The following is a 26,519-nucleotide window of genomic DNA, read 5'->3' on the forward strand; positions in this document are numbered from 1 at the left end:
TTTGTAAATACAATAACTTTATGTTGAAATCACAAGAAAGACAATGGGAGTGTCTATAACTGTGAGGTCAGAAGTGGTAGTCATGTGATTGCACTAAGCAGACTCAAAAATTAGGAAGGGGGCTCTTGTATTTTATTTCACACTCCTCAAGTGAAGGCCTGGACCTCAAAAAATCTTCTTAAGTATTGGGGAAAAAAAAAAAAAAAACCAAAACACCTGCATTCACATCATATTCTTTCTGACTTGGCTTGGGTCCATTGTATCATGACTCATTGAGATGATGACATATGACCAAAAGTAAACAAGTATCGCTATCTTGATGGATCCATTACAATTGGATATTGGACCCAAGCTTGACCCAACTCTTTCTCGTTTTGACAGAAATTGAGGAAAAATGAGATAATAAAGATGAGATTGAATTGAGATAAACTCTGATCTCCACTAGATAATTGTATTAAGTATTTTCTTGCTTTATTCAAAAGAATCACTATGAAATTTATTCATCACAGAACCATAAAACAACTTCCCTACTAAAACAACAAAGACTACTACGTAACCGTTGGTACCTTATCAGTTCACAACTTCTTTCTACTTAAGCAACCACTCCTAATAACAAGCAACAATTTATTTCAAACATTAACATTGCTAATAGAACAAAGCTTCCCACTCTAACTTTCCCTTCTTAAAACCTCTCCCTTATTATGCTCGCAACTATTGTAAACACCAAGTGAGAGAGTTGCGGCAACGGACACCAAAAAACAAGAATAGCTTCAAGAGAAACTGGAAAGAGTTTTGTTGAGTACATCAGAGACAATTATTCTGTAAGTTTTTTCAGTGGGGTGAACAAAGTCCCAAAAGACATAGGTAGAAGCATCTGGACAAGTGAAGGGACTAAATGGAAGACATATACTAGTGCCGCCACAGCACCCAGAATTGGCATTTTGAAAGCCTGAAATTGTAAGAATAGTCACAAATTAGAAATGTATCACCAAATTGATGCTACAAAGTTCAATTATAATGTATCATACCACATAAACGTTACAAATTGAAGCCTTAACTTTAAGAACAAAATAGTAGAAGTAATTAACAAAGAATAATAACCCTGGGGATACTATATATTTACACAAACTTTAGAAACTAATGTCTCATCATTAACAAAAAGAAAAATAGTTTTAGTATATGAAAATTCTACAATTATTACAAATTTTTACTACAAAAGACTTACAAGCTAATGGAACAAAGAGTGTGATATTGTTGCTACTTTAATAACTAATAAATAAATATTTGAATAACCTTTATGAGAATAGTAGCCTCTCAATTAGTAAGGTTTATATGGTAAAATATGTAATATCCTTAGCATCAATATTCTATGCAACAAAGAGTGTGATATTGTTGGCACTTTAATTAATAATAAATAAATATATGAATAACCTTTATAGGATTAGTAGCCTATCAATTAGTAAGGTTTATAGAGTAAAATATGTGATATCCTTAGCATCAATCTTTTATTGTGTTATTGAATTGGCATCAATTTGATATATTGCCAAATTGGCTTATAAGCTTTTTTTTGCAGGATTTTCTCAAAAAAAAAAAAAAAAAAAAAGCTTTTTTTGCAGGATTTTTTTTTCTTCACCATCTATAATTCAATAGTTCCAACTAGGGGTGATGGGTGATCTAAATTTGTATTACCTTCAACATTTCCAATTAAGGTTGATATACCGCCAATTCATATTTATTATCCCGTTAATTTGTAAGTACTTTATAGAAAATTTAATAATTTGTAACTATGTTATAGAAAATTTGATTGTAGTTTTAGTATTTTCCATAAACTAATAGGCTAGGATGATAACACAACGATAGCTTTAAGTAAATGATTACCAGATTTTTTATGACAAAAAAAGATTACACTTACCAAATTGCTGAGGATTACTGACGATGTTAACTAGAGGGGTAAAGATGTCGAAAAAGACCAGCTTGGCATCGGGATGCTTGCTTTGAAGGGAGGCTATTCCTGCTTTTAACAGATTATTGTACATTTGTGCACCTAGGTTTGCGGCCATTGAGCAAGATGACCCTCCTGTAAGTCTTGCTGATGGCTCGCATCCAAATGCTACAGTACTAAGAACACCAAATCGCCTTGCCCCCAGTGCATACAATTGCTTCACAAATTTATATTTGATATGGTTAGGTGCTTGGTGCTCTTTGCTGCCTCTTAGAAAAATAGATTTTTAATGAAGGGAAAGGCATATACATAGTTAAAAAGATAAGTGGTTCTAAATCACAAACTATTACACAACTTTTTTTTTTTTTATAACTTTAACGCGAGAAACTGTGAATGATTGTTTATCACTTACACACGAATCTACTATTTTTTCTTTATCACTTACACTCTGTCACATCATAGTAAAGAAATTGTATAATAGTATTTTACGATACTAGGTTTTTTTCTAAAAAGTTACTTAGGGCCTTCATAAGTCAATGAAAGAAATTTACCTCCAAAAAAGTGGTAGACCAGGTAACCAATTGAGCACAATATGCAGGAAAAGTATACTCTAATTTCCTCATACCAGCATTATATGATACTCCAATGTCATTGTTGCCAGCTGACATTAGAACAAGGCTGTTGGCTATGATGGCTTTTGCTTTCTCTTCACCTGCAATCGCTTTTAGCTTACCTATGTAATCCTTGAAGTATTGTAACTGTTGGGACATTGCCACAACTCCCTGATTCCAAAAAAACAATTAAATTGCAAGAAAGCCTAGAATTTTCAAAGCACAGTAAATTATGTGTAATTATTAGATTAAGAAAAATATTAATTCAGCTCTTCTAATCCCATCACCTAAAACATAGAGGGGCAGAAGATACAACTGAGGGAGTAGAAATACTATCCTCTAGATTAATTGAAAACCAACAAATGTCGTAATTTACTAATTTCTATGAATAAAAGAGATAGGAGGGGCATCATATCCCTTGTCTTGTGGTTCTGCTAGGTAACAATTTAGTTTAAAGACTTTCAATTCTTATATTTCACCTCCTAAATTTTGTTTTAAAATAAAATTATTTTGGTTTTGTCCAAATTCTATTTTGCATGTTTCGGTTGGAAAAATTACCTTGTGATTCCATCCAATAACAATTTAGTTCCACGATTTTTTTAATTGTTATAGTTTGATCCCTAAAGTTTAAATTTAGATGAAATCAAAAGAAATACTTTTGAGAAAATCCAAACAATTTGATTTTTATCCAAATCATAATGCGGTTAAATGTAACAATTGAAAGTTTTTATACTAAATTGTGATAGATCCAAATTAAAAAAGGGCAAACATTAATGTCCAAATAAATAAATATAAAAGATAGATACCAATGTACTAGATGTTAATGGATCAATTCCTGAGCCCCCGGAAGCAAAGCCTACACCGGTTAGGAGATCATCACTTTGAAGGTCTGGTTTAAGATAAGCTGGTACAGTATCTTTAATTCCCAAAGCCTCCGCTGAAATGAATATGAAATGGGTGAATAACCACAACAATGTGGTGTTATTTTCAAATTAAACCTTAAAGTTTTGAGTGTATTACTATAGTTTAAAAATTACTATAATTTAGATTCTTTTTTTTTTAAAGTCACTTTCAACTAAAATTTTTAGAATTTTTTTTTTTTTTTGAGTCTCTTTCAAATAAAATAACAAAAATTTACGTAAACTATACATAGAATTTTTTGGACACTAGAACTCAAAAGCAGAAACAGAAACTTTTTATACATAGTACATAAAATATGCATCATGCATGAGAGAGAGATGTTTGGTAAGTAAAAGAGTTTACGATATTATACCTATCAAGTCTGTGGGGTTTTTTCCATTGCAAAATCTTCCCGTTGCAACTTTTCCCGGGAAGTCTCTTCCATATGGAGGGTAATTGCACCTACCTGAGAGAAGATTGTTATTCATGCCTGTATCAAGAATTGAATCTCCAAACGAGAAAATTGCCGAAAATGTTTTATTTGCTTGAGCTCCTATGTTGTAGAAAAATAGACAAGCACAAGCTTGAAGTATGAAAAGTATAAATGAAGATGCAGAAGCCATTTTTACAAACTCTGAGTGCTGAGTATTTCTAGTGATGAATGCTTTAGTTTCTCACGGCCTAAATGATTTTTTGAAGTGTGTGTATTTATACTCTCACAGATAGAATAATAAACAAGCAGTTAATGGTAAGACAATATTACAATTACAAGAGTGAAAGAAATTTGACATCAAAATCTGATTTAAAACTTCTATCAATTGTGGTCAATCGTAATAAATCATTTCTTTAAAAGCATTAATGCATTAAATTAAATTAAGTATTCCCCAAAAATATTAGCTTAGTAGGTTATATTTCTTTAATATTAAGAAATTAAGGGGTAGTCCTCATCCTGGGGTATTATCTTTATAGCTTTAATTACGTTTAGAAACTTCACAATGGATTATTAATGTTTTTTAATAGATTAGGTATTTGCATGATCTGTTATAAGGAACTTGATTCATGTCATGTGAAGGTACTCATAACTTAAAATACTTATTTATTTTTTGACTTGAATCTAATAAATTATTTTTATGTTATTAATTTGATATAACTACATGAGTAAAAATGTAATTTAGTATTAATGCGCCTCAATGGTATTTTCTCTCCAACTTTCCCTTTAGAAACCCTAAAAACAAGAAAATTCATAATGAATTATTTCCGGTTAATAGATTATTAATGTACATTATCTATTACAGAGAACTAGATTAATGTCATGTGAATGTACTCATCAATATATTTTATAAATAATTATTTATTTATTTTACATAAATTTAATTATTTATTTTTATTTTATTAATTTAATATAACTAAATGAATATAAAATAATTTAATTAATATAAATAAATATTTTTAAATATACTTCATTGTACAGAAAAAATTGCAAATATACAATAATGATATTATTTTATGTTTTATATGTATATTATTAGAGTTAAGTTCAAATTATACCTGATGTAATCAATGATAGAGCCAAAAAATTTGTTCTTGGGAGGCTACAATTAACCTTAATTTTATAGATATGTAATATTGTATAACCTGTATCTAATTACACTATATCTAATAAAGCACAAAAAAAACTACACTTTTCATATATATAAATGAGATATGATTTAAAACCTATGGTAAAAACTCAATATCTAAATGTTAGGAGAATGTCATATATATTTTCTTGCTATGTATGTATAGTTTTTAAAATTATGTGATGAAAAATTATAGTTGTGGGGGTAAAGGCCCAAAATCATATATTGGGCTTTGAGCTTCACCCGGGACCATTGAAAAGTCCAAGGAGAGGAAAAAGGTTGTTAAAGGGACTCCCAATTAAAATCTCCTAAACAGGGAATACATGAAAGATGATCCAAGGAGGAATATCTCCTCAGATGAGATGGATGTAGCTCAAATGCGTAGCTCTAGCAATTAGAGGGCCCCTCTGAAAGGCCCTAGTGATAGGAATGTGCCACATAAACATACGGGGAAGAAGGAAACACAAAATATCTAAGGAAAAGCTGCTACCACCGCATTAAATGCATTGCAGCTACTTTTCTGGCGGCATTTATGTGGAGAGGACCTCTAAACAATGCTGCATTGGCTACCACAACTTACAGAAGGTTGAAGGGGGGGTGTCTGATGGGACGAGCACTCAAGTGAGAACTCAGATGATCAACAAGTGTAGGATCAAGATGGTTCAAAGATGGCAATATAATGTGAGAGATCCCCATGAGATGGGGATTGAAAAAGGGGAGAGAGAGAACACTATAGCAACCTAAGTTGTCTCAATATCTAACTGTAATTAGCATACACAATTGTAACCTCCTCGGACTTAAAGTCCATTAACATCAATATCTCTTATTTGTGCTTAACTCACATTTAATTCAAGATTTGCTACTGTACAACTCATTAGGCCTTAATTCTTCAACTCATTCTCTACAAATTCATTGTGTTGGGTCTCTTGGACCAAGACTCCATACATTTTTGGGCTTGGGCCTCAAATTGTGTCCCTACAATAGTAAAATAAAAACTCCTATGGTTTTCTTTTCAAATTATGATAGATTTAATTAGACTAAATATAGTTAAATTTTTATGAGAAGAAATTAGGTGTCTTTATTTTTTTCTTAGATATAATTAGACGTTTATGGGAAGAAAATGACACATGTCATTTCTTTGACAAAATGACACTTCATCATTGTATACATCCTCTAATGGTAAGGATCTAACTTTTATAATAGGATCAAACTTTTATAATGTATTTTAAATTATAGTATATGTAACGAAAAAGTTAAAAACCATAACAAAAAAAGATTTTTGAACATCTTTCCAAATTGTGAGACATTTAACTAGATTAGATATAGTTGGACGTTTTTGAGAAGATATTAAGTGTCTTTTTTGTTTAGAAACAAAATTAATTGTCTTTCTCACAATAAAATGGATTATAAGCCTTTTGACACATGTAAATGCCATATATGCTTTGACAAAATGACAAATGTCACCATGGCATGTGTAGGGACACGATTTTTAACGACCCAAGAATGACATTGGGCTCGTATGTAAAAAGGCCCGAACAATATAATTCGTAGAGAGTGGGCTAGAAAGGCTGGACCTTGATCGTTGGACGGCGGTTTAGTCGTGATTTTCATGAAAGCTCATACGAAGGTAGGCTTGGCCAGAATAGCTGGGCTTCACATCGGTGTAGCTCGGAGGGTTTGAGTCTTTGGACTTAGTCCGAGGAGCATCACATTCTTCCCATTCTTCCTTTTGTGGGATCTTTTTTCCTCTCCTTCTCTCCTGGCTCTCCTTCCCTTTTATACCAGTGTTTTCTTCCCGTTTCTCGTCTACGTGTCAGTTTTGCCTTTTTGGGGTATTGACTTGTTCTATCAATTCATACGTCAGAGTGGTTGGGGGTGGTTGGGAAAAGTTAAATAGCATGGTCTGGAGTATGGGCTTGTCAGACGCAGGGCTCCACATTACGGTGTTGGCAGCTTTCTCCCTTGTATTGCTCTTGTACTGAGTTTGTCCTTTTCTTCAGGCGTTTTGTGAGGTGTAGAGCATGAGATCGTTCTCGGCCATATCCTTGGGCCTTTGAGGGGCTTTCATCATACGTCCTCGGCAGTAGGACTCCTTGGCCTGGGCTTTGAGCCCTTAATACAAAGTGGGCTGGAACCTCAGATTTCGGGCCCCACAATAGCCCCTCAAAATCCTACTGCCCGACCTTGTTGTTAGAGAGGAGGGTTTTGGTAATGTTAGACCCAAACCATGGCTTGCCTAACTCAACATTTCTTTAATGCTAGGGTTTCTTCGTTTGCATGGGGGGCGGCGCCAAATTGTGAGACACCCCTCTAGATTTTCTCACGCGGCGCCTTTGACGTTGCAGTGTTCGAGGCGTGCCATTAATATGTCTCCTTCACGAGGCTATCCAAACTTTATGGTTGCAGGCGTGGCTAACATGGAGGCTCATCAACTTCCGACTCCCTGCACCTTTTCTTCAACGGTGCTAGCCTCAAGTTGGGCTCCCTGCACCTTTTCTTCAACAGTGCTAGCCCCAAGTTGGGTTCTTTTACTGCCTGAGTTATAGGCATGTAAAAGTATTGAAGAATGGTCTCCTTAGACAACATTTTGGAACTGCAGCATCCCTCTTCTCTACCTTGTATCTTTTCTTTTCACTTATGCAGTTAGTTTTTAGTATAAGCTTATTCAAGTTCTTTCGTTGTATGTTGTACTATTTCTTTGTCCTAATAAAAGATGAATTTGTTTCCTTCTAAATACTTTTCTTTTCTGTGGCAATTATTTTGTGAATGGGTATGCTACATGTGTATTTTCCTTTAATAATACTTAGGACAGGAAACCTTGTAACAAAAAGCTACTAATTTGAATCTATTGAAACTATCAAATATAATAACATCAATCAATAGTAGATTAAACTTATGAGGCTAACCGAGATAACAGCTGAGTGTACCGTGACGCATGTGAGGCAATTGCCCGAGAATGAGAAACCCTAAATAAACCATTCGAGAAGGTTGCCGAATAGTGTGGAACTTGGGCCGTGTTTTCGATAACAGCTGGCCTCTAATCCGAGGACCTAGGTATGATTGTACCGGGTTGTGTCTAGAACTTGTATTCTTTCTTTTAGGTAGGTTTCCCATAGGCTTGAGTCCGAGGACCACACAAGGCCCTAGTTCTGTCCAAAACTGGTAGTTTTTCTTTGTAGTAGTTGGTTTCCCCATAGGCTTGAGTCCGAGGACCATACAAGGCCTTGGTTCTGTCCAAAACTTGTAGTTTTTCTTTTAAGTAGTTGGTTTCCCCATAGGCTTGAGTCCGAGGACCATGCAAGGCCTTGGTTCTGTCCAAAACTTGTAGTTTTTCTTTTAAGTAGTTGGTTTCCCCATAGGCTTGAGTTTGAGGACCATGCAAGGCCTTGGTTCTGTCCAAAACTTGTATTTTTTCTTTTAAGTAGTTGGTTTCCCCATAGGCTTGAGTCCGAGGACCATACAAGACCTTAGTTCTGTCCAAAACTTGTAGTTTTTCTTTTAAGTAGTTGGTTTCCCTATAGGCTTGAGTCCGAGAACCATACAAGGCCTTGATTCTGTCCAAAACTTGTAGTTTTTCTTTTAAGTAGTTGGTTTCCCCATAGGCTTGAGTCCGAGGACCATACAAGGCCTTAGTTCTGTCCAAAACTTGTAGTTTTTCTTTTAAGTAGTTGGTTTCCCCATAGGCTTGAGTCCGAGGACCATACAAGGCCTTAGTTCTGTCCAAAACTTGTATTTTTTCTTTTTACGTAGTTGGTTTCCCCATAGGCTTGAGTCCGAGGACCATACAAGGCCTTGGTTCTGTCCAAAACTTGTATTTATTTACTTATTTATTTACTTTTTGAAGGTTAGCCCCTCGACCAAGGTGGGGAGAATTAGCTTGATGTTGGAAGCCCCTAGAGCTGCCTGTGCCATCGGCACTGTAGGCGTAGCCCCTAGCGGAAATTTATGTCGGAGCAACAACTGCATGTCGCTGGAAATGGAGGAACCTTTGCAGACCTCTGCTTGATAGGGGCTCGACTCCACTGCCACCTGCGCCAACGCGCAAGCCTTCGCACAGACGGCGCCAATTGTAGGGACACGATTTTTAACGACCCAAGAATGACATTGGGCTCGTATGTAAAAAGTCTCGAACAATATAATTTGTAGAGAGTGGGCTAGAAAGGCTGGACCTTGGTCGTTGGACGGCGGTTTAGTCGTGATTTTCATGGAAGCTCATATGAAGGTAGGCTTGGCCAGAATAGCTGGGCTTCACATTGGTGTAGCTCGGAGGGTTTGAGTCCTCGGACTTAGTCCGAGGAGCATCACATTCTTCCCATTCTTCCTTTTGTGGGATCTTTTTTCCTCTCCTTCTCCCCTGGCTCTCCTCCCCTTTTATACCAGTGTTTTCTTCCCGTTTCTCGTCTACGTGTCAGTTTTGCCTTTTTGGGGTATTGACTCATCCTATCAATTCATACGTCAGAGTGGTTGGGGGTGGTTGGGAAAAGTGAAATAGCATGGTCTGGAGTATGGGCTTGTCAGACGCAGGGCTCCACATTACGGTGTTGGCAGCTTTCTCTCTTGTACTGCTCTTGTACTGAGTTTGTCCTTTTCTTCAGGCGTTTTGTGAGGTGTAGAGCGTGAGATCGTCCTCGACCACATCCTTGGGCTTTTGAGGGGCTTTCATCATACGTCCTCGGCAGTAGGACTCCTCGGCTTGGGCTTTGGGCCCTTAATACAAAGTGGGCTGGGACCTCAGATTTCGGGCCCCACAGCATGCATCCTCTAATTAATCGTGAGAATCAAACTTTTATAATATAAATATAATTATAAATAAATTAAGATAAGATATATATGTGTGTATATATATATATATATATATATGTATATGTATATATAGGATATGGTTATTTATATAATAAATTGGCACTAAAAGCATATAATAATATAAATATAAATATTAGGCACTAGGCAGGAGATAATATCTTTATTGTATATTTACACATATTTAGTTATATTAAATTAATATAATACACTAGACACACACAACCAATGTGGATAAAACATCCCTTTTTTTTTGAGTAAACAGTAATACTTATTAGAACACATATGAAAATAGTAATATTAGTGTTTTAAACCGCTGTTTATAACCCCAGTCTACAACTACAAAAGTTAGATCCTTTTGTAGTTGTACTTTGGTTAAAATAATGTATTATAAACCCGATTTAAAATACTAATATTACTATTTTCGTGTGTGTTCTAATAAGTATTACTGTTTACTCAAAAAACAATATAATAAAAATAAATAATTAGACTCATGTAAGAAAAAAAAATTATATTAAGTTTTGAGTACATTCACATGACATTAATCTGCTAGTATTCCTTATAACAGATAATGTACATTAGCTTCCCAAGCATGAGGATAAATTGTTTAGCTCTTTAGGGGCGAAAAGTCATTGGATTATTTGGTAATTGGCTTTGGCGGGTGGGGTCAGTTGTCCATAGGAATTTAATTAATTGTTGTACAGTATGCTTGCGACGTGTAACTAATAGGAGTTAAGTTCTCCTACATGATCACAAACAAAAAGATAATGTACATTAATAATCTATTAACACAAAGTAATCCATTACTGTGGACACAACGGGGAGCGGGAGTTCAAGTCATAAGGGGTACAAAATGCGATGTCTACAATTTCGTTTTCCAAATGGAAAGTTGGAGAGAAATACCCAAAATGAGGATTCCCTTAATTTCTTAAGGACAAAATTTGGCTATAAACTTGGTTACAGTCTAAGGGTACAACACCTACTAGAAGAAACTAACACAACTACATATTTTAAATATTAATTTTTGGATTGAATTTTCTTTATATTCTTAACACACTGTAAACGACTAAATTTCTCGGTTCGAAATGGAGTTAAACAAGTAAAATAGTTTCACAAATACGAATTTGTATTGATGATTGTGTGGTACAATTTTTTGAAATTACAAAAGAGTGATCCTCTGATTTGATCTCCTTGCAAGACTTATTGATTGGATTTGTGGTAATGTGATTTTGACTTGAATACAAAATATCCTTCAATTTATTTGAGGGATGGATCGAAGATTGCTGAAATGGAATTACAATAAATCTTTGGCTATGAGCTTGTTAGAAATCCTTTGTTCTTCACGTTCTTTGTGTTCTTCGTGTGTTCTTCGTCTTCAAAGGATTGTGGTGGAAGTTTTTCGGGGCTTTAGAAGCTTGGATCCGTAGAGTTTCACTGATTTGTGATTTGTTGATGTTTTCGGATGCTTTGAGCTTGATTCCTACAAACTTTAGGATCTAGGCAGATAGTTTGGATGATTCTGTTTCGAATGTTCTTAAATTTTGGGGTTGAAGTTCTTGAAGGCTTTGAGGCTTTATTCTTGCAGAACTTTTATACTTTTGATGCTTCTGAATCTTCTCTGATACTGCTTGTTCCAGATGGCTTGGTCCTTTTAAATGTCTTAAGAAGGCTTCAATTTATAAGAGTTTGGGGGTGGGTGAGCGACACGTGGCAGAGTCTGATTTGTGACACATGTCACAGCCTGATTGGTCCGCTTATATCATCGCTTACACGCGTTGGATTGTTTGTGTCATCGCTTACACGTGCTAGATTGCTTGTGTCATCGCTTACACCTGCCGGATTGCTCGTGTCATTGCTTACACGCGATGATATGTGATTGGTTTTTGCATAACACTTGGCAAATTTCTGTTGGTTTCTGAGTAGTGCTTTGTAATTGGTTGTATTTTGTGGACTTAGTGATATGACGTGTCAACTTGTGATAGGTCGGGAATTTTCCCTCTCTACACACACATGTCAAGTTTTGTGTCAATCGGATGTTATTTATCATTTGATCCATACACTTATTTTTTATGTATAATTTTAAACTTTGAAAACTTCAAATTCAAATATTTGATTGATGACATAGCTATTGATCTTTAATTTTCTAAAAATTTTATAAGAATAAAGGATATAAAAAGAAAATGTAATCTTATGGTGAGTTTGTCAAAATTCACATTCAATAAAAAAATAGTGAATGAAATTGTAGTCTTATTAGATTACAACCAAGATTGTTATCAAACTTTTTCCATTTCTTAATATTAGAGCAATATAAATTACTAAGCAAACATTTTTGGGGGATATTATTAAATGAATTAGTGCTTTCAAGGATTTTTTGAGAATCTAGGGGGTGTTTGGTAGAGTAGTTTGAGAATTATTGTTTGGAGTTTTTGAAATACGTGTGAGTGAAAAAGTGTGTAAAAATATGTATAATGTTGTTTAAAATGTGAAAATGTGAGTTTGAACTCACTCATCAAACAGGCCCTTACTTTCATTGTCTTACCATAAAGGCATAAACTACTAATTCACTATTCTATCTGTGAGAGTTTATATAAATACACACAATTTAGACTTCATTTGGCCTATGAGAAACTTAAACATTCATCACTAGAAAAATTTAGTGTTCAATTAATGTTTATAAAAATGCCTTCTGCATCTTCATTTATACTTTTCATACTTCAAGCTTTTCTATTTTTTTTATACCATAGGAGCCATTTGTGTCCAGCTTCATTGTTTGGTTAACTTTTAGCTTTTATGTGTAACTTTTTAAATTTTTTTTCCTCACTCTTTCAAAGTATAAGTATATTTTAGCATACTTTCAGCAAAAAGCTAAATAAGCTAATAACAAATGCACACAAGTAAATGTAAAAAATCACCTTCTAAGTTTTCCCTAACTTTACTTTCGCTCAGCTGAGTTTTGTTGTAAGGATGAATTTTTAAATTTACTTGTGTGCATTTGTTATTTGCTTATTTAGCTTTTTGTTGAAAGTAAGTTAAAATATACTTATATTTTGAAAAAGTGAGGAAAAAATAATATTTTAAAAAGTTATACATAAAAGCTAAAAGTTAACCAAACAATGGGCACAAACATACTTACTTGAGCTCTTGTGGTGCAGAAAATTAGAAAAGCTTTTAGTAAGAAAAGTATAAATGCAGATGCAGAAGGCACTTTTACAAATTTTGAGTAGTGAATTTTTCTAGTGATGAATGCTTTTGTTTTTCTTAGCTCAATTGAATTTTGAATTGTTTGTGTATATTTAAACTCTCAAAGAGAGAATAGTAAAGAAGAAGTTAATTGTAACACAATGAAACTTCAAGAGTGAAAGAAATTTGATGTTAAAATCTGATTTTAACTTCTCTTGCATTATGCTTCTCAAAAAAAAAAAAAAACTCTTGCATTAAATAAAATTTTCAAAAGGATTAACGAATTAATTAAATATTCCCCAAAAATGTTAGCTTTTTTTTTTTTTTTTTTTGAGAAAGAAGACTACTATTTTATTGAAAACAGATCAGCCAGGATCAGCAAAGAGTACATCATATAGGTGTGGTGGAATATCCTCCACCCACACCGACAAACCTCTAACATGTCTAACATGTTTAGCTAGGTTGTGGGCGACTCTATTACCACTTCTACGAATATGTGAGAAAGCAATACAATTACTGGTAACTAGAGTGGATTTTGCAGACTCGAGAATATGGCCAAATATTGACAGGGAAGCTTCTGTGTTTCGGAGGGTGTTTATCACAACTTCCGAATCTCCCTCAAGTATAAACTCGGTGATACCAAGTTCCTGTGCAAAGCTCATCACTCTTGCAGCAGCCATGGCTTCCACAATAATTGGTGCGAACAGTAACGGTGCTTATTCAGAAAGTGAGGCAATGGCATTTCCAAGGCTGTCACGAACTACCACACCTAATCCAGCCTTGCCCAACTCCAGAAAAGTGGCCCCGTCAAAGTTTAGTTTAAGACAGTTTTCCGGAGGAGGACGCCATTGGACACTGTGCTGAGAACGTGTGGCTGCTGTGTGGTTTGTGAGGGCGCATTGGGACTGTTGGAAAGTAGCAAGAGCCTGTGAAGCTTGTTGGAAGATTTGTGCTTTGGGAAGAACACTTGAGTGTGCGCGCATTTGGTTTCGCCGGTGCCATATCGTCCACATTACCATAGCCATGAGATCCATGTCCTTTCTTTTTTCGTGAGTCAGGTTGATCAGTTCTTCGATATGTGAAACATCAAACTATCCCCGATCTTCAAAGCCTGGAATGTTTTGCCAAATCTCATCCAGCATGGGGCATTTCCATAGATCATGGGTTGTTGTTTCGGACTCTATGCCACACTCTTCGCATTTATCTTCGGTTAGGATCTTCCTCCTCAATAGATTGTGCTTAGCTGGTATGGCTTCTTTGCAAGCCCGCCACATGAAGTTCTGCACTTTATTTGGGACATTGAGCCGCCAAATCAACTTCCATACCTCAGTTTGCTGCTGTGTGTTACCTGCAGGAGCACCCAAAGAAGGTAGTTTAGTTAAGAACTTTGAACCTGAGTTTACCGTGTAGTTACCTGAGGGAGTGAAAGGCCAGATGATTTTTTCCTTTACAGGGGTGTGGCTCAATGGAATACTAAGAACCAGTGCGGCTTCTTCAGGTGACAACAAGCTGTGCACTAAATTTGCATCCCATGTTCTTGTACTTGGATTAATTAGATTAGCAACTCTATAGTCTTCAAAACCTGGTACAATATTTGATAGGACTCGTGGATGTTCCTGTGATTGTAACTAGGCGTCATTCCAAATACTAATATCTTCTCCACACCCCACCCTCCATCTAGCACCCTTTATTAGGACATCTCTTCCTTTTAGGATACTATGCCAAGCGTGTGATCCAGAGCTAGAATCTTGAGCCTTCCATAAACTACAATTTGGAAAGAACTTCATTTTAAAGATTCTATAGAATAGAGAATCCTTATTGTGAAGTAATCTCCAAGCTTGCTTAGCTAAGAGAGCATCATTGAAATTGGCCAGATCCTTGAATCCCATTCCACCTTCTTTTTTAGGAAGACAAAGTGTATCCCATTTCACCCAATGGACTTTTCTTCGTTCTCCTTTCTGACCCCACCAGAATCTTCTTATTAGGCTCTCAATTTCTGAACAAAGCCCTATTGGAAGTTTGAAGCAACTCATGGTGTAGGTTGGAATAGCCTGAACAAATGCTTTGATTAATATCTCCCTTCCAGCTTGTGATAGGAGTTTCTCCTTCCAACCCTGCAATTTCTTCCAAACTCGATCCTTTATGTAATTGAAACTTGCTTTTTTTTTTCTACCTACCAATGAGGGTAACCCCAGGTATCTTTTATACTGAATAATTTCTGGAACTCCTAAAGCCAACTTAATTTGATTTCTGGTATCATCAGTGGTAGATTTACTGAAGAATATTGTCGTCTTGCTTCGGTTAATTTGTTGTCCTGAGCAACTTCCATTCACATCCAGAATGTCTAGAACTCGTTGGCACTCCTCAATGGTGGCCCTGCAAAACAGCAAGCTATCATCTACAAACAAAAGGTGTGTTAGGCATGGGCTATTTCTACAAAGAGAGTAACCCTTAATATATCCTTGGTGAGTAGCTTTATTGATTAATCCATTAAGACCTTCAGTACAAAGTAAGAAAAGGAAAGGAGAGAGAGGGTCTCCCTGTCTGATGCCCCTAGATGGTGTGATCATGCCCTTGGGTTCTCCATTCACCAATATTGAGTATGTCACTGTTTTAACACATAACATCATGAGATTGATCCAGTGCTCTGTAAACCCCATTTTTTCCATAACTGATTATAGGTAGGACCATTCCACTCTATCATATGCTTTACTCATATCCAGCTTGATGGTCATATAACCTTCCTTCCTTGTGTATTTCTGCATGCTGTGTAAAGACTCAAAAGCTACCAGAATATTGTCAGAAATAAGGCGACTTTTTGTAAAAGCACTTTGATTCTCAGTGATAATATTAGGCAAAATTTTCTTAAGTCTATTTGCTAGAACTTTTGAGAAAATTTTATACAAAACATTGCACAAATTGATTGGTCTAAATTCAGATGCAAATTCAGGATTATTTTTTTTTGGAATGAGGGTGATAAAAGTGTGATTTAGGTGCTCGGATAAAGTGGCAGAATTAAGATAATGCAACACAGTTTTAGAAATGTCATCACCAATTAAATTCCAATAGTGTTGATAAAAGAGGGGTAGCATACCGTCTGGCCCTGGGGCCTTTAGCGGGGCCATTTGGTTAATGGCTTGCTTTACCTCCAGATGGGTGAACTCGACTGAGAGCTTGGAGTTCATTTCCTCGGTAATCACGGTCTGAATAGAATTTGTAGCCGAAGAACAGTATTGCTGGTTTGTTGAGCTAAAGAGGGTCTGATAGTACTGTACTAGACAGTCCGCTATGCTTTCATTGTCCTCAACCACACGGCCATTGGAATCCTTCAGCTTCAGGATTAAATTTTTCCTCTTTCTTTGTGAAGCGTGGCTATGAAAGTATTTTGAGTTTCTATCTCCAAATTTTGCTCACATGACTTTTGATCTCTGGAACCAAAGTCTGTTTTCCTTATCCACCAGTTCAGCTATCTCCTTCTTCAAATCTCGGACTTGATGGTTATTTCCGGATCTCATAGCTACTTTTTCAGCCTCTTTTAATTCCTTTCTCTTTCGGCTCAACACCATTCTAACATTGCCAAAACAGTTCCTGTTCCATATTCTTAATTCTTTGCCACATTTGTCTATTTTACGAATTACATGATCATGAGCACCTTCGTCTTCCCTAGACAGCCACACCGCTTCTACAATATCTGAACACCCTCGATTCGAGAGCCACATTTCTTCAAACCTGAATGGTTTAGAGAAAGACGGGATGTCCAAACCATCCAAGGTGATCCATAAAGGAGAATGATCAGAGGAGTCTGAATGCAAGTGGTGTATTTTTGTACCCGAAAATTTTATGAACCAATCATGGTTGGATAACCCTCGGTCCAGTCTCTCCCATAGTAAGTGTCCATCAGCAAAATGCTTTCTCCATGTGAATTGCTCTCCCACATACCCAAGGTCAAGAAATCCGCACTCATCAATGACATCCCTGAAAAGTTGCATCTGAGCTTGACTTCTGTTATTGCCTCCCAATTTTTCTGAGTGTCTTGTGATTTCATTAAAGCCTCCAGCACAAAGCCAAGGAAGGTCATGTTTATTATTGAGTAAGCGAAGTTTGTTCCAAGCTTCAATCCTTTTGTGTGTTGTCGGCTCACCATAGAAACCTGTGAATCTCCATGCTTCATCACTTCCTTTATTGATTATTGAATCTATGTGATATTTAGAAAAAGAATCCACATGAACATCAAAGGAATTTTTCCAATACAGAGCCAGACCCCCACCACCTCTAGGATTTCTATCCATGTAAAACAGATTATCGAACTTAATATTCCTTTGAATTTTTTTTAGCCTAGCTTCATCTGCCCATGTTTCGGCTAAAAACACAATGGAGGGATCTTTAGCCTGAATCAATACTTCAAGCTCCTTCCCTGTACGCAGGTTCCCAAGCCCGCGATCGTTCCATACTTAGAGACTCATTGTGCTTGGCGGGGCTACTGAGCAGCCTCCACCATTAGATTTTGTTGACTGTCTTCCTTTGAAACCTGTAGTTTTTTGGTAGGTAACTCAGGAAAATACTCCATTACTTCTTCTTTGCTTCTTTTTGTATCCGTGGGTCCCTATGATGTGTCAGTCTCCATATTGGTTTCTCGTGCCAAACTTTTCCACGTGCGTACAGTTCTATTTGCTGGAGTAGGAGATGTTGGGTTCTCTATCATGTAGGTTGCTTGCTCCTGACTTACTGCATGTTGAGCTAGCGGTGAGGGAGTTACTTGCTTCCCATTTTTAGCTAAGACTTGAGAGGTGTTAGCTGTCCTAGGATCCACGTGCTCCCCCTTTTTATCATACTTTCCAATAGCCAAGTCTAATTCCTGAATCTGCGCTTCAAAATCAACGTGGTTAGTATGGAAAGAATTTAAATCCGGATTGGAATCATTTGCCTTTAATGTCGGGTTGCTAGTATCTTGGTGTATTTGCGTGATTTGCTCCCCCGCATCTTGAATTTCCATAATTGTCACATGCTCCAGGTCCGCTCCAGCCACCTCGCCGAAGTCAGATCGTTCAAGATTTTCTCCGGTTGTTTTAGCCGCCGTTGCAGATGGCTTCTCGGTGGTTGCAGGTTGAGAGTGTTTTGTAGTGCCTCCCAGACCATCGCCCATACCAGCAACAACGATGAATGGAGTTCTTCCCGGGTTATATGGTGCAGCTCTTAGCCATGGTCCATATTCATAAGGTTCTGTGTTTGCTGAATCCTTCCTTGCTAACCAAGTCTCGCAATCTTTTCCATCATGAGAAATCATACCACACCAATAACAGAAAATGGGTAGTTTCTCATATTTAAAAGAAACCCAGATTTCTTCCTCTGCGTCCAGTGTAAACTGTCGACCCCGACAGAGAGGCTTTGAGATATCAATTTCTACATGGACACGTAAAAACTCCCCTCCCACCAACTCGTTGAGATTCTCACACGGAGATACCTGACCAAGTGTTTCTCCCAACTCAATTGCCATCTCAGAGTCCAGCAAACGCATCGGCAAACCATTTATTTGCACCAAAAATTTCAGTTTGGTGAACCTTGTTGAGGTCTGAAAAAGATCATAGTAAAATAAGCCCAAGAAAAATAAGTTAAGCCCAAAAAGAATGAGTTAAGCCCAGAAGGAAAACTCAAGCTAAGTCCAAAGGGATTATACAGGAGACCCATGAGGGAATAAAAGAAAGGCCCAGAGGATCCCGAAGCCCAGAAAAGAGAAGCATCCAAAGAAAAAAAGAAAGAGAGAAGACCACGGTAAAATATAAGATGCAAGGATCCTCAGGAACCATTAATAGGCACGGATCCCTTCAGGCACAAAGAAAAAAGGAAGACTGGGACAGCTCGATAGAAAGAAGACAGAAAAAAAGAACACAAGAAAACAAAAGTAAAAAGGAGCGCGAGCGACCTCTCATGGCACAGACAGAAAAGGCCTCGGGGAACCAAGACAGGGAAGAAGAATGATAACAAACAATTTTTAGAAAGGCAGAACAGGATTCTGCCCAAATAGGAAAGATAGAAGGCGCCAGAAGTGAGGATGCCGAGAAGGGCATACCTCAGCACTCCCAAAGAAGATGGCAAACCAGAAGCTTTCAAAAGAATCAGAACTGAAAGAAGGAAAGAATGAGAAGAAACGGAAAAGGGACTTACCGAGACAACAGGGACAAGACATACTCTGTTCGCAAAAGAGCAAAACAGGGGAACCAATGGTTCCCCGGGAAGCCCAGAAAAACTCCATTATAAAAGGAGGGGATGGGTTGCGAAGAAGGGCAGCGAAAAAAAGTGAGAAAGAAAGTAGAAATTCTCTAGAAAAAGAACTATCAGAGAAAATCAAGAGTGAAGAGAAAATATTAAGGGAAAACAAAATATTGCTTCCCGGTATCCTGTAAAAGCCACTATTGCACATACTCGGATTCAACGAGAATCAAACTTTGCAAGTTTTGAAGGCTGAAATAGTCATTCAAGACTGCAATTTTTGAGCTTGATTGAACCTTGTAGCACGTCCTAGTGAGCTTTCTGTAATCATACAGATAATATATTAATGAAATTTTGCTTCATATTTCCCAGGATCCCCACGGCACTAATCTTTATCGCTTTTGTTAATCCTGTTTCTTTCCTCCTGAATTTACCTTGTTAATCTTTGGCACTCTACGATATCCTTGTTTGTCGTTTTGTTTGTATTGTTTGGAGTATTCTCTGCATTTCACTTGATTCTTAAACAGCTCGTTAGCTGCGGTGAGTCAAGGCCCGGTCCACCAAATCCTCCTTTTTCATTTAGGCCTAGGATCCTTGGGCCTGAGTGTCACGAAAAAGGGCACTCTCACAAACCTCAAGTACCTTGACGGTATAGACCCATCAAATCTCTGTAACAGGACAGCATGTTTATCAAATGTCCATGGTTCATTAGCAAGGACCCGTTCTGCATCAGATTTGAGTTCAAATACGAACAAGAGTATATGGTCGCCCGCTTCACGCACCTTAAAGTCCTTTTTGGCTCTCCACAGAGGTTTAAACGTGCGGCCTATTGCTTCCACATTAAGGGCTCTCTTGGTAAGGAACTTAGCAGCCAAAACATACTCCTTGCTTCGTAAGTTTTTGGATTTCGACAGACTAAGCTTCACGTCTTCCTCATCTGTCAATGAAAGTTTCTTCCAGTAGTAAAGTATATCTTCCATGAAGGCAAAGCGATGTTGAAAGGATAAAAGAAGAAGATTAGACCACGTGTACGAGGGACAAAGGTCAAAGAAAACCCTACAGCTAGGAAGGATTAGCAGAGGGGGAGGTTTATCATTCCAGGGAAGATAACGGCGTTCTACGTTCTAGTCTCTCTAGAGAGAAACTAGGGCGAGAAAAAAAAAAAACCTATTTCTTTTGTTTTCTCAAAAGAAATAGGGAGGTTTATCATTCCAGGGAGGTTTTTCTTTTGTATACTCTCCCAAAAATGTTAGCTTAGTAACCTGTATTTCTTTAATATTTATAAATTAAGGTAGTCCGGGTATATTTCTTAATTACTTTGTGTTAAATTAATATATTATTATCTTACCAAAATATATATATATATATATATATATATATATATATATATATTATTAATGTGCATTGTCTATTATAAGGAACAAGATTAATGTCATGTCATTACAAGAAAGTTTTTTTTTTTTGGAGGGTCAATGCCCTTAAAAAAAGGTATTAAAAGCCCTTTAAAAAGATTACTTTGAAGGTTTAAATGGTCCTTGATAACATTTGAAACAAATTCCCTTGAAACAAAAAATTCGACAACCTACATGACCCTTGAAACAAATGTTTTATCTTTATGGAGGATTGGTGACCCTCGAAAAATAAAAATAAAAAGTTCAATGACCCTCTTTTATAAGCTTTTCTCTTAATAAAAAAAAACCCCGGCCATGCACATAGACTTTAAAAAACCACATATTACAAAATCTATATTATATTAAAACACAAATACTGAAACAAAATTCAATTAGCTTTCCAAATCACTAAATCCTTCATTTTTGAAGTTTATGAGGACACTTTTACGTTAACCAAAAGGAACTTAAAAGTATTTTAACTATTCTGAAACCAATAAACTGTTATACCCTAGCCCCCAATTTATACTATGCTTATAAATTTAATCAAATTTGACTACTTACTTCCTCTATCAACATTGATAGAAATTGATTATCTCATAGCTATGTTGTTCCATTTTTTTAGGTGCTAAAATAGTTGAGGAATTGTTATATGTATTAGAATACTTATTGAAAAAAAATTATTCAATATAACGTGTTTTTCACTCAACCACATGGTACGTCAATGAAGAAACTTATGAGTAATATCCACCTCTGATCGTCGACATCTACAAGATAACCAGCAAAATCATCTGCTTGCCGACATAAATATACTAGTCAATAACCCACATCTTATTAATCAACAACGATTAAGAAGTTTTCAAACCCAATGTGATTGAGAGTCACTCGACATGTTGACACCAAGCACGACTAACCCATGATAAATTATGTCCCCAATTGTTCTTGTTACCTCATCAATACAATTTTGTAAATACCATAACTTTATCTTGGAATATAACAAGCAAGATAATGGGAGTGTGTGTGTAACTGTGAGGTACTCAGAAGTGATAGTCATGTGACTGCACTAAGCAGAGTCAAAAACCAGGAAGCAGGCTCTTGTATTTTATTTCACACTCCTCAAGTGAAGGCCTGGACCTCAAAAAATCTTCTGAAGTATTGGAAAAAAAAAAAGACTGCATTCAACTGTATCATTTAAGAACAATGATGTTACGTAGAAAATATGATTCTTTCGAACTTGACTTGAGTTTAGTACATCTAATGCATAGGACCCGTTGAGATGATACCATGTGACTAAAAGTAGACAAGTGTTACTATCTCAATCAGTCTAGTAAAATTAGATGCTGAACTCAAGTTTTACCCAATTCATTCTTATATTGACCGAAATTGATGAAAATAGGATAATAAAGACGGGATAGAATTGGGATAATCTCTAACCTCCACTAGATAACTGGATAAGTATTTTCAGATGCTTTATTCAAACGAATCACTATAAAATTTATTCATCACAGAACCATAAAACAACTTCCCTACTAAAACAACAAAGACTACTACGTACCCATTGGTACCTTATCAGTTCGTAACTTCTTTCTACTTAAGCAACCACTCCTAATAACAAGCAACAATTTATTTCAAGCATTAACATTGCTAACAGAACAAAGCTTCCCACTCTAACGTTCCCTTCTTTAAACCTCTCCCTTATTATGCTCGCAACTATTGTAAACACCAAGTGAGAGAGTTGCTGCAACGAACACCAGAAAACAAGTATTGCTTCAAGAGAAACTAGAAAGGGTTTTGTTGAGTACATCAGAGACAACTATTCTGTAAGTTTTTTCAGTGGGGTGGAGAGAGTCCCAAAAGACATAGGTAGAAGCATCTGGACAAACAAGTGTAGTAAATGGAAGACATGAACCAACGCCGCCGCAGCACCCCAAATTTGCATTTTGAAAGCCTGAAATTGTAAAAATAGTCACAAATTAGAAATGTATCACCAAATTGACGCTATAAAGTTCAATTATAATATATCATATTACATAAACTTTAAAAATTGATGTTTTAACTTTTGAGAACAAAACAGTAGGATACTATATATAAATATATATATATATATATTATTGTATGTATGCATATATATATATATATATATATATATGCGTACACTTAATAGACACGTCTCATCAATTACAAAAATAAGAAAAAGTAATTTTATTATATGAAAATTCTAAACTATTATAAATTTTACTAAAAAAAGCTTACAAATTAATGCGACAAAAAATATGATATTGTTGTCACATTTTTTTTTTTTTGAGAAATAATTATAACATGCTGCTAATTCCACAGTTTAAACACTTTTCCCCTTAGACCTCCAAGCACTTTATATATAGGGAGGTGCCAATTCAGCTATGAGGTCTTTGGCATATTGTTATCACTTTAATAACTAATAAATAAATATCTAAATAGCCTTTATGAGAATAATAGCCTATCAATTAGTATGGTCTATATAATAAAATTTGTATTATCCTTAATATCAATTTTTTTTTTCTTTCACCTTCAATTATTCAATAGTTCCAACAAGGAATGAAGGGTGATCTAAATTTATACTACCTTCAACATTTCCCATTAAAATTTGGTTGTAGTTCTAGTATTTTCCATATAGGCTAATTGACTTTGGATGATAGCAAAACAACAGCTTTAAGTTTAAGTAAATGATTACCAAATTTTTAAGACATAATAATAATAATAATAACAACACTTACCAAACCGCTGAGGATTACTGGCGATGTTATCTAGAGGGGTAAAGATGTCGAAAAAGACCAGCTTTGCGTCGGAATGCTTGCTTTGAAGGGAGGCTATTCCTGCTTTTAGCAGATTATTGTACGTTTGTGCTCCTACGTTTGCGGTCATTGAACAAGATCCTGCAACTCTTCCTGATGGCTCGCATCCAAGTGCTACAGTACTAAGAACACCAAATCGCCGAGCCCCCAGTGCATACAATTGCTTCACAAATTTATATTTGATACGGTTAGGTGCTTGGTGCTCTTTGTTACCTCTTAGAAAAATAGATTTTTAACGAAGTGCATGGCACATATTTAGTTAAAAAAAGTGGTTACAGGATCACAAATTATTACACAATTTTTTTTCACAACTCTGCACATGAACATACCATTTTTTTTATTTTGTCACTCACACTCTGCCGTATTATACTTAAAGCAAAAAAAATTGTATAATAGTTTGTGGTTCCAGGTTTTATTTTTCTTCTAAAAAGTTACTTAGGGCCTTCATAAGTCGTAATGAAAGAAATTTACCTCCAAAAAAGTGGTAGACCAGGTAACCAATTGAGCACAATATGCAGGAAAAGTATACTGTTATTTCCTCGAACCAGCAGTATATGTACTCCTATGTCATTGTTGCCTGCTGACATTAGAACAAGGCTGTTGGCTATAATGGCTTTTGCTTTCTCTTGACCAGCAACCCCTTTTAGCTTCCCTATGTAATCCTTGAAGTATTGTAACTGTTGGGACATTGCCACAACTCCCTGATTCCAACAAAACAATTAAATTGCAAGAAAGCCTAGAATTTTGAAAGCACAGTAATTTATGTGTAATTATTAGATTAAGGAAAATATTAATTTAGCTCCTGTAATCGGATTTTTTGTTGTCTTGTGTTTTGGGTGTTGGATCCCATCACCTAAAACATAGAGGGGCAGAAGTTGAAATACTATCCTCTAGATTAATTGAAAACCAACAAATGCCGTAATTTCTATACAATTAATATGAATAAAAGAGAGGGGGGGAGGGGGGGCATCATATCCCTTGTCTTGCGGTTCTGCTAGGTAACAATTTAGTTTAAAGACTTTCAATTTTCATATTTCACTGCCTAATTTTGGACTAAAATAAAATTATTAGGGTTTTGTTCAAATTCTATTTTGCATGTTTTGATTGAACATATTACCTCCTTGGGATTCCATCCAATAACAATTTTGTACCATGATTTTTTTAATTGTTACATTTTGATCCCTAAAGTTTAAATTAAATGAAATCGATAGAAGTACTTTTGACAAAATCCAAACAATTTGATTTTAGTCCAAACCTTAATGCAGTCAAATGTAACAACTGAAAGTTTGTTTAATAAATAAAGATATAAGATAGTTACCAGTGTACTAGATGTTAACGGGTCAATTCCTAAGCCACCAGAAGCAAAGCCTACACCAGTTAGGAGATCTTTACTTTGAAGATCTGGTTTAAGATACACTGGCACAATATCTTTAATTCCCAATGCCTCCGCTGAAAGGAATATAAAATGGATGAATAACCACAACAATTTGGTCTTATTTTCAAATTAAACCTTAAAGTTTTGAGTGCATTACTTTCATCCCTATAGTTTAAAAATTATTGTAATTTAGATTTTTTTTTTGAAAGGCTCTTTCAAATAAAATAACAAAAATCTACATAAACTATACATAGAATTTGTTGGACACTAGAACTCAAAAGCAGGACCAAAAACTTTCTATACGTAGTATATAAAACATGCATCATGCATGATAATAGAGTTATATTTTTATGTAGTTGGCATGTCCTTTAACAAAATGCACTTTACTTTTATTTGGGTAGATCTAAGTGAATTCTAGAATATCATAAAGTATGTCTCTTAAGGAAAATTACAAGTGGTATTATTGAAGACATGAGACTGCACAAAGAAATAAGTAGGAAAAGCTGAAAATAGTGGACCCCGATACAAGCTCAACACATGCAAGTTCGATCTATCGAGATTTAATGAACCCCAATACCTTTCGACACTACTCAATTTATCGAGCTTCGCAGATCCAGAAATTCCAAATCTATTTTTCGACCCATGATGACATGGACTTTAATTTTAAGGTTTCATTCACTAAACTTCTAGGGGATATAAAAGGTTTATTTTAAAGTCGTCATCATACACAAAGACTCAATTAGAAAATCTATACACTTATTGTGAAGCTACTGCATTCTTATGCGCCTTAGGATTTGGTGACCAAGTGCTTCCTTCTCTACAAGTGTATTGAGGAACTTTGCATCCAACAACAAGCTTCAAGTTGCTGGGAGTTAGACATGCACTGAGATCCATGCAAAGGGAAGAAGTCTCTACAAAATCAAGACCCTTTTGGGATTGGCGTAAGGATTCAACTATGGGTTAATACTTTGGGATAGGTCAGGTTTGGGGCAAGATTCTTATACTTATAATCTCTTGATTTTGATTAGTGATTCTTGAGAGTGGTGACCTAAAAATTATTCGTTGAGGTTTTTGCCTTGTGAGAGGTTTTTCCTATTAGTCAACAAAATCATTGTGTCAATTTATCAACTTGGGTAATTGAATTGATTAATCACTCAATGGTATTTTTGTCTTGTGCCTCCACAACTTTACATGTAATTTGACCTAGTTAATCAACTTGGATAATTGAATTAATTAACTGAGGTCAATATATAACCCAACACATGAGAGAGAGAGAGACAGAGAGACCGAGAGAGAGAGAGAGAGACAGAGAGAGAGAGAGAGGAAATGTTGTTTGGTAAGTAAAAGAGTTTATGATATTACACCTATCAAGTCTGTGGGGATTTTCCCATTGCAAAATCTTCCCGTTGCAACTTTTCCTAGAAAATCTCTTCCATATGGAGGGTAATCACACCTACCTGAAGGCAGATTGTTATTCATGCCTGTGTCAAGGATTGAATCTCCAAACGAGAAAATTGCCGAAAATTTTATATTTGCTTGAGCTCCTATGGTGTAGAAAAATAGATAAGCACAAGCTTGAAGAATGAAAAGTATAAATAAAGATGCAGAGGCCATTTTTACAAACTTAGAGTAGTACTTAGTTTTTCTAGTGATGAATGCTTTAGTT

The 26,519-nt window shown here is 35.8% G+C and overlaps 2 protein-coding genes across 2 annotated transcripts; both read right to left on the minus strand.

The window, feature by feature from the left end:
* Nucleotides 1-770: 770 nt before the first annotated feature.
* LOC126695056 (GDSL esterase/lipase At5g42170-like) lies at nt 771-4,076 on the minus strand. The gene is made up of 5 exons (XM_050391670.1): nt 3,827-4,076; nt 3,360-3,490; nt 2,494-2,724; nt 1,913-2,159; nt 771-949 (listed from the first exon to the last, which is right to left on the minus strand). The coding sequence occupies exons 1-5, from the start codon at nt 4,074-4,076 to the stop codon at nt 771-773; spliced, it is 1,038 nt and encodes a 345-aa protein (XP_050247627.1).
* An 18,340-nt stretch (nt 4,077-22,416) lies between these two features.
* On the minus strand, nt 22,417-26,467 carry LOC126695066 (GDSL esterase/lipase EXL3-like). The gene is made up of 5 exons (XM_050391681.1): nt 26,311-26,467; nt 24,797-24,927; nt 23,950-24,179; nt 23,401-23,693; nt 22,417-22,595 (listed from the first exon to the last, which is right to left on the minus strand). Exons 1-5 carry the CDS (start codon nt 26,465-26,467, stop codon nt 22,417-22,419), a joined length of 990 nt encoding a protein of 329 aa, XP_050247638.1.
* Between the last annotated feature and the right edge of the window lie 52 nt (nt 26,468-26,519).

Source organism: Quercus robur, chromosome 2 (genome assembly GCF_932294415.1).
Source record: "Quercus robur chromosome 2, dhQueRobu3.1, whole genome shotgun sequence".
Lineage (NCBI taxonomy): Eukaryota > Viridiplantae > Streptophyta > Magnoliopsida > Fagales > Fagaceae > Quercus > Quercus robur.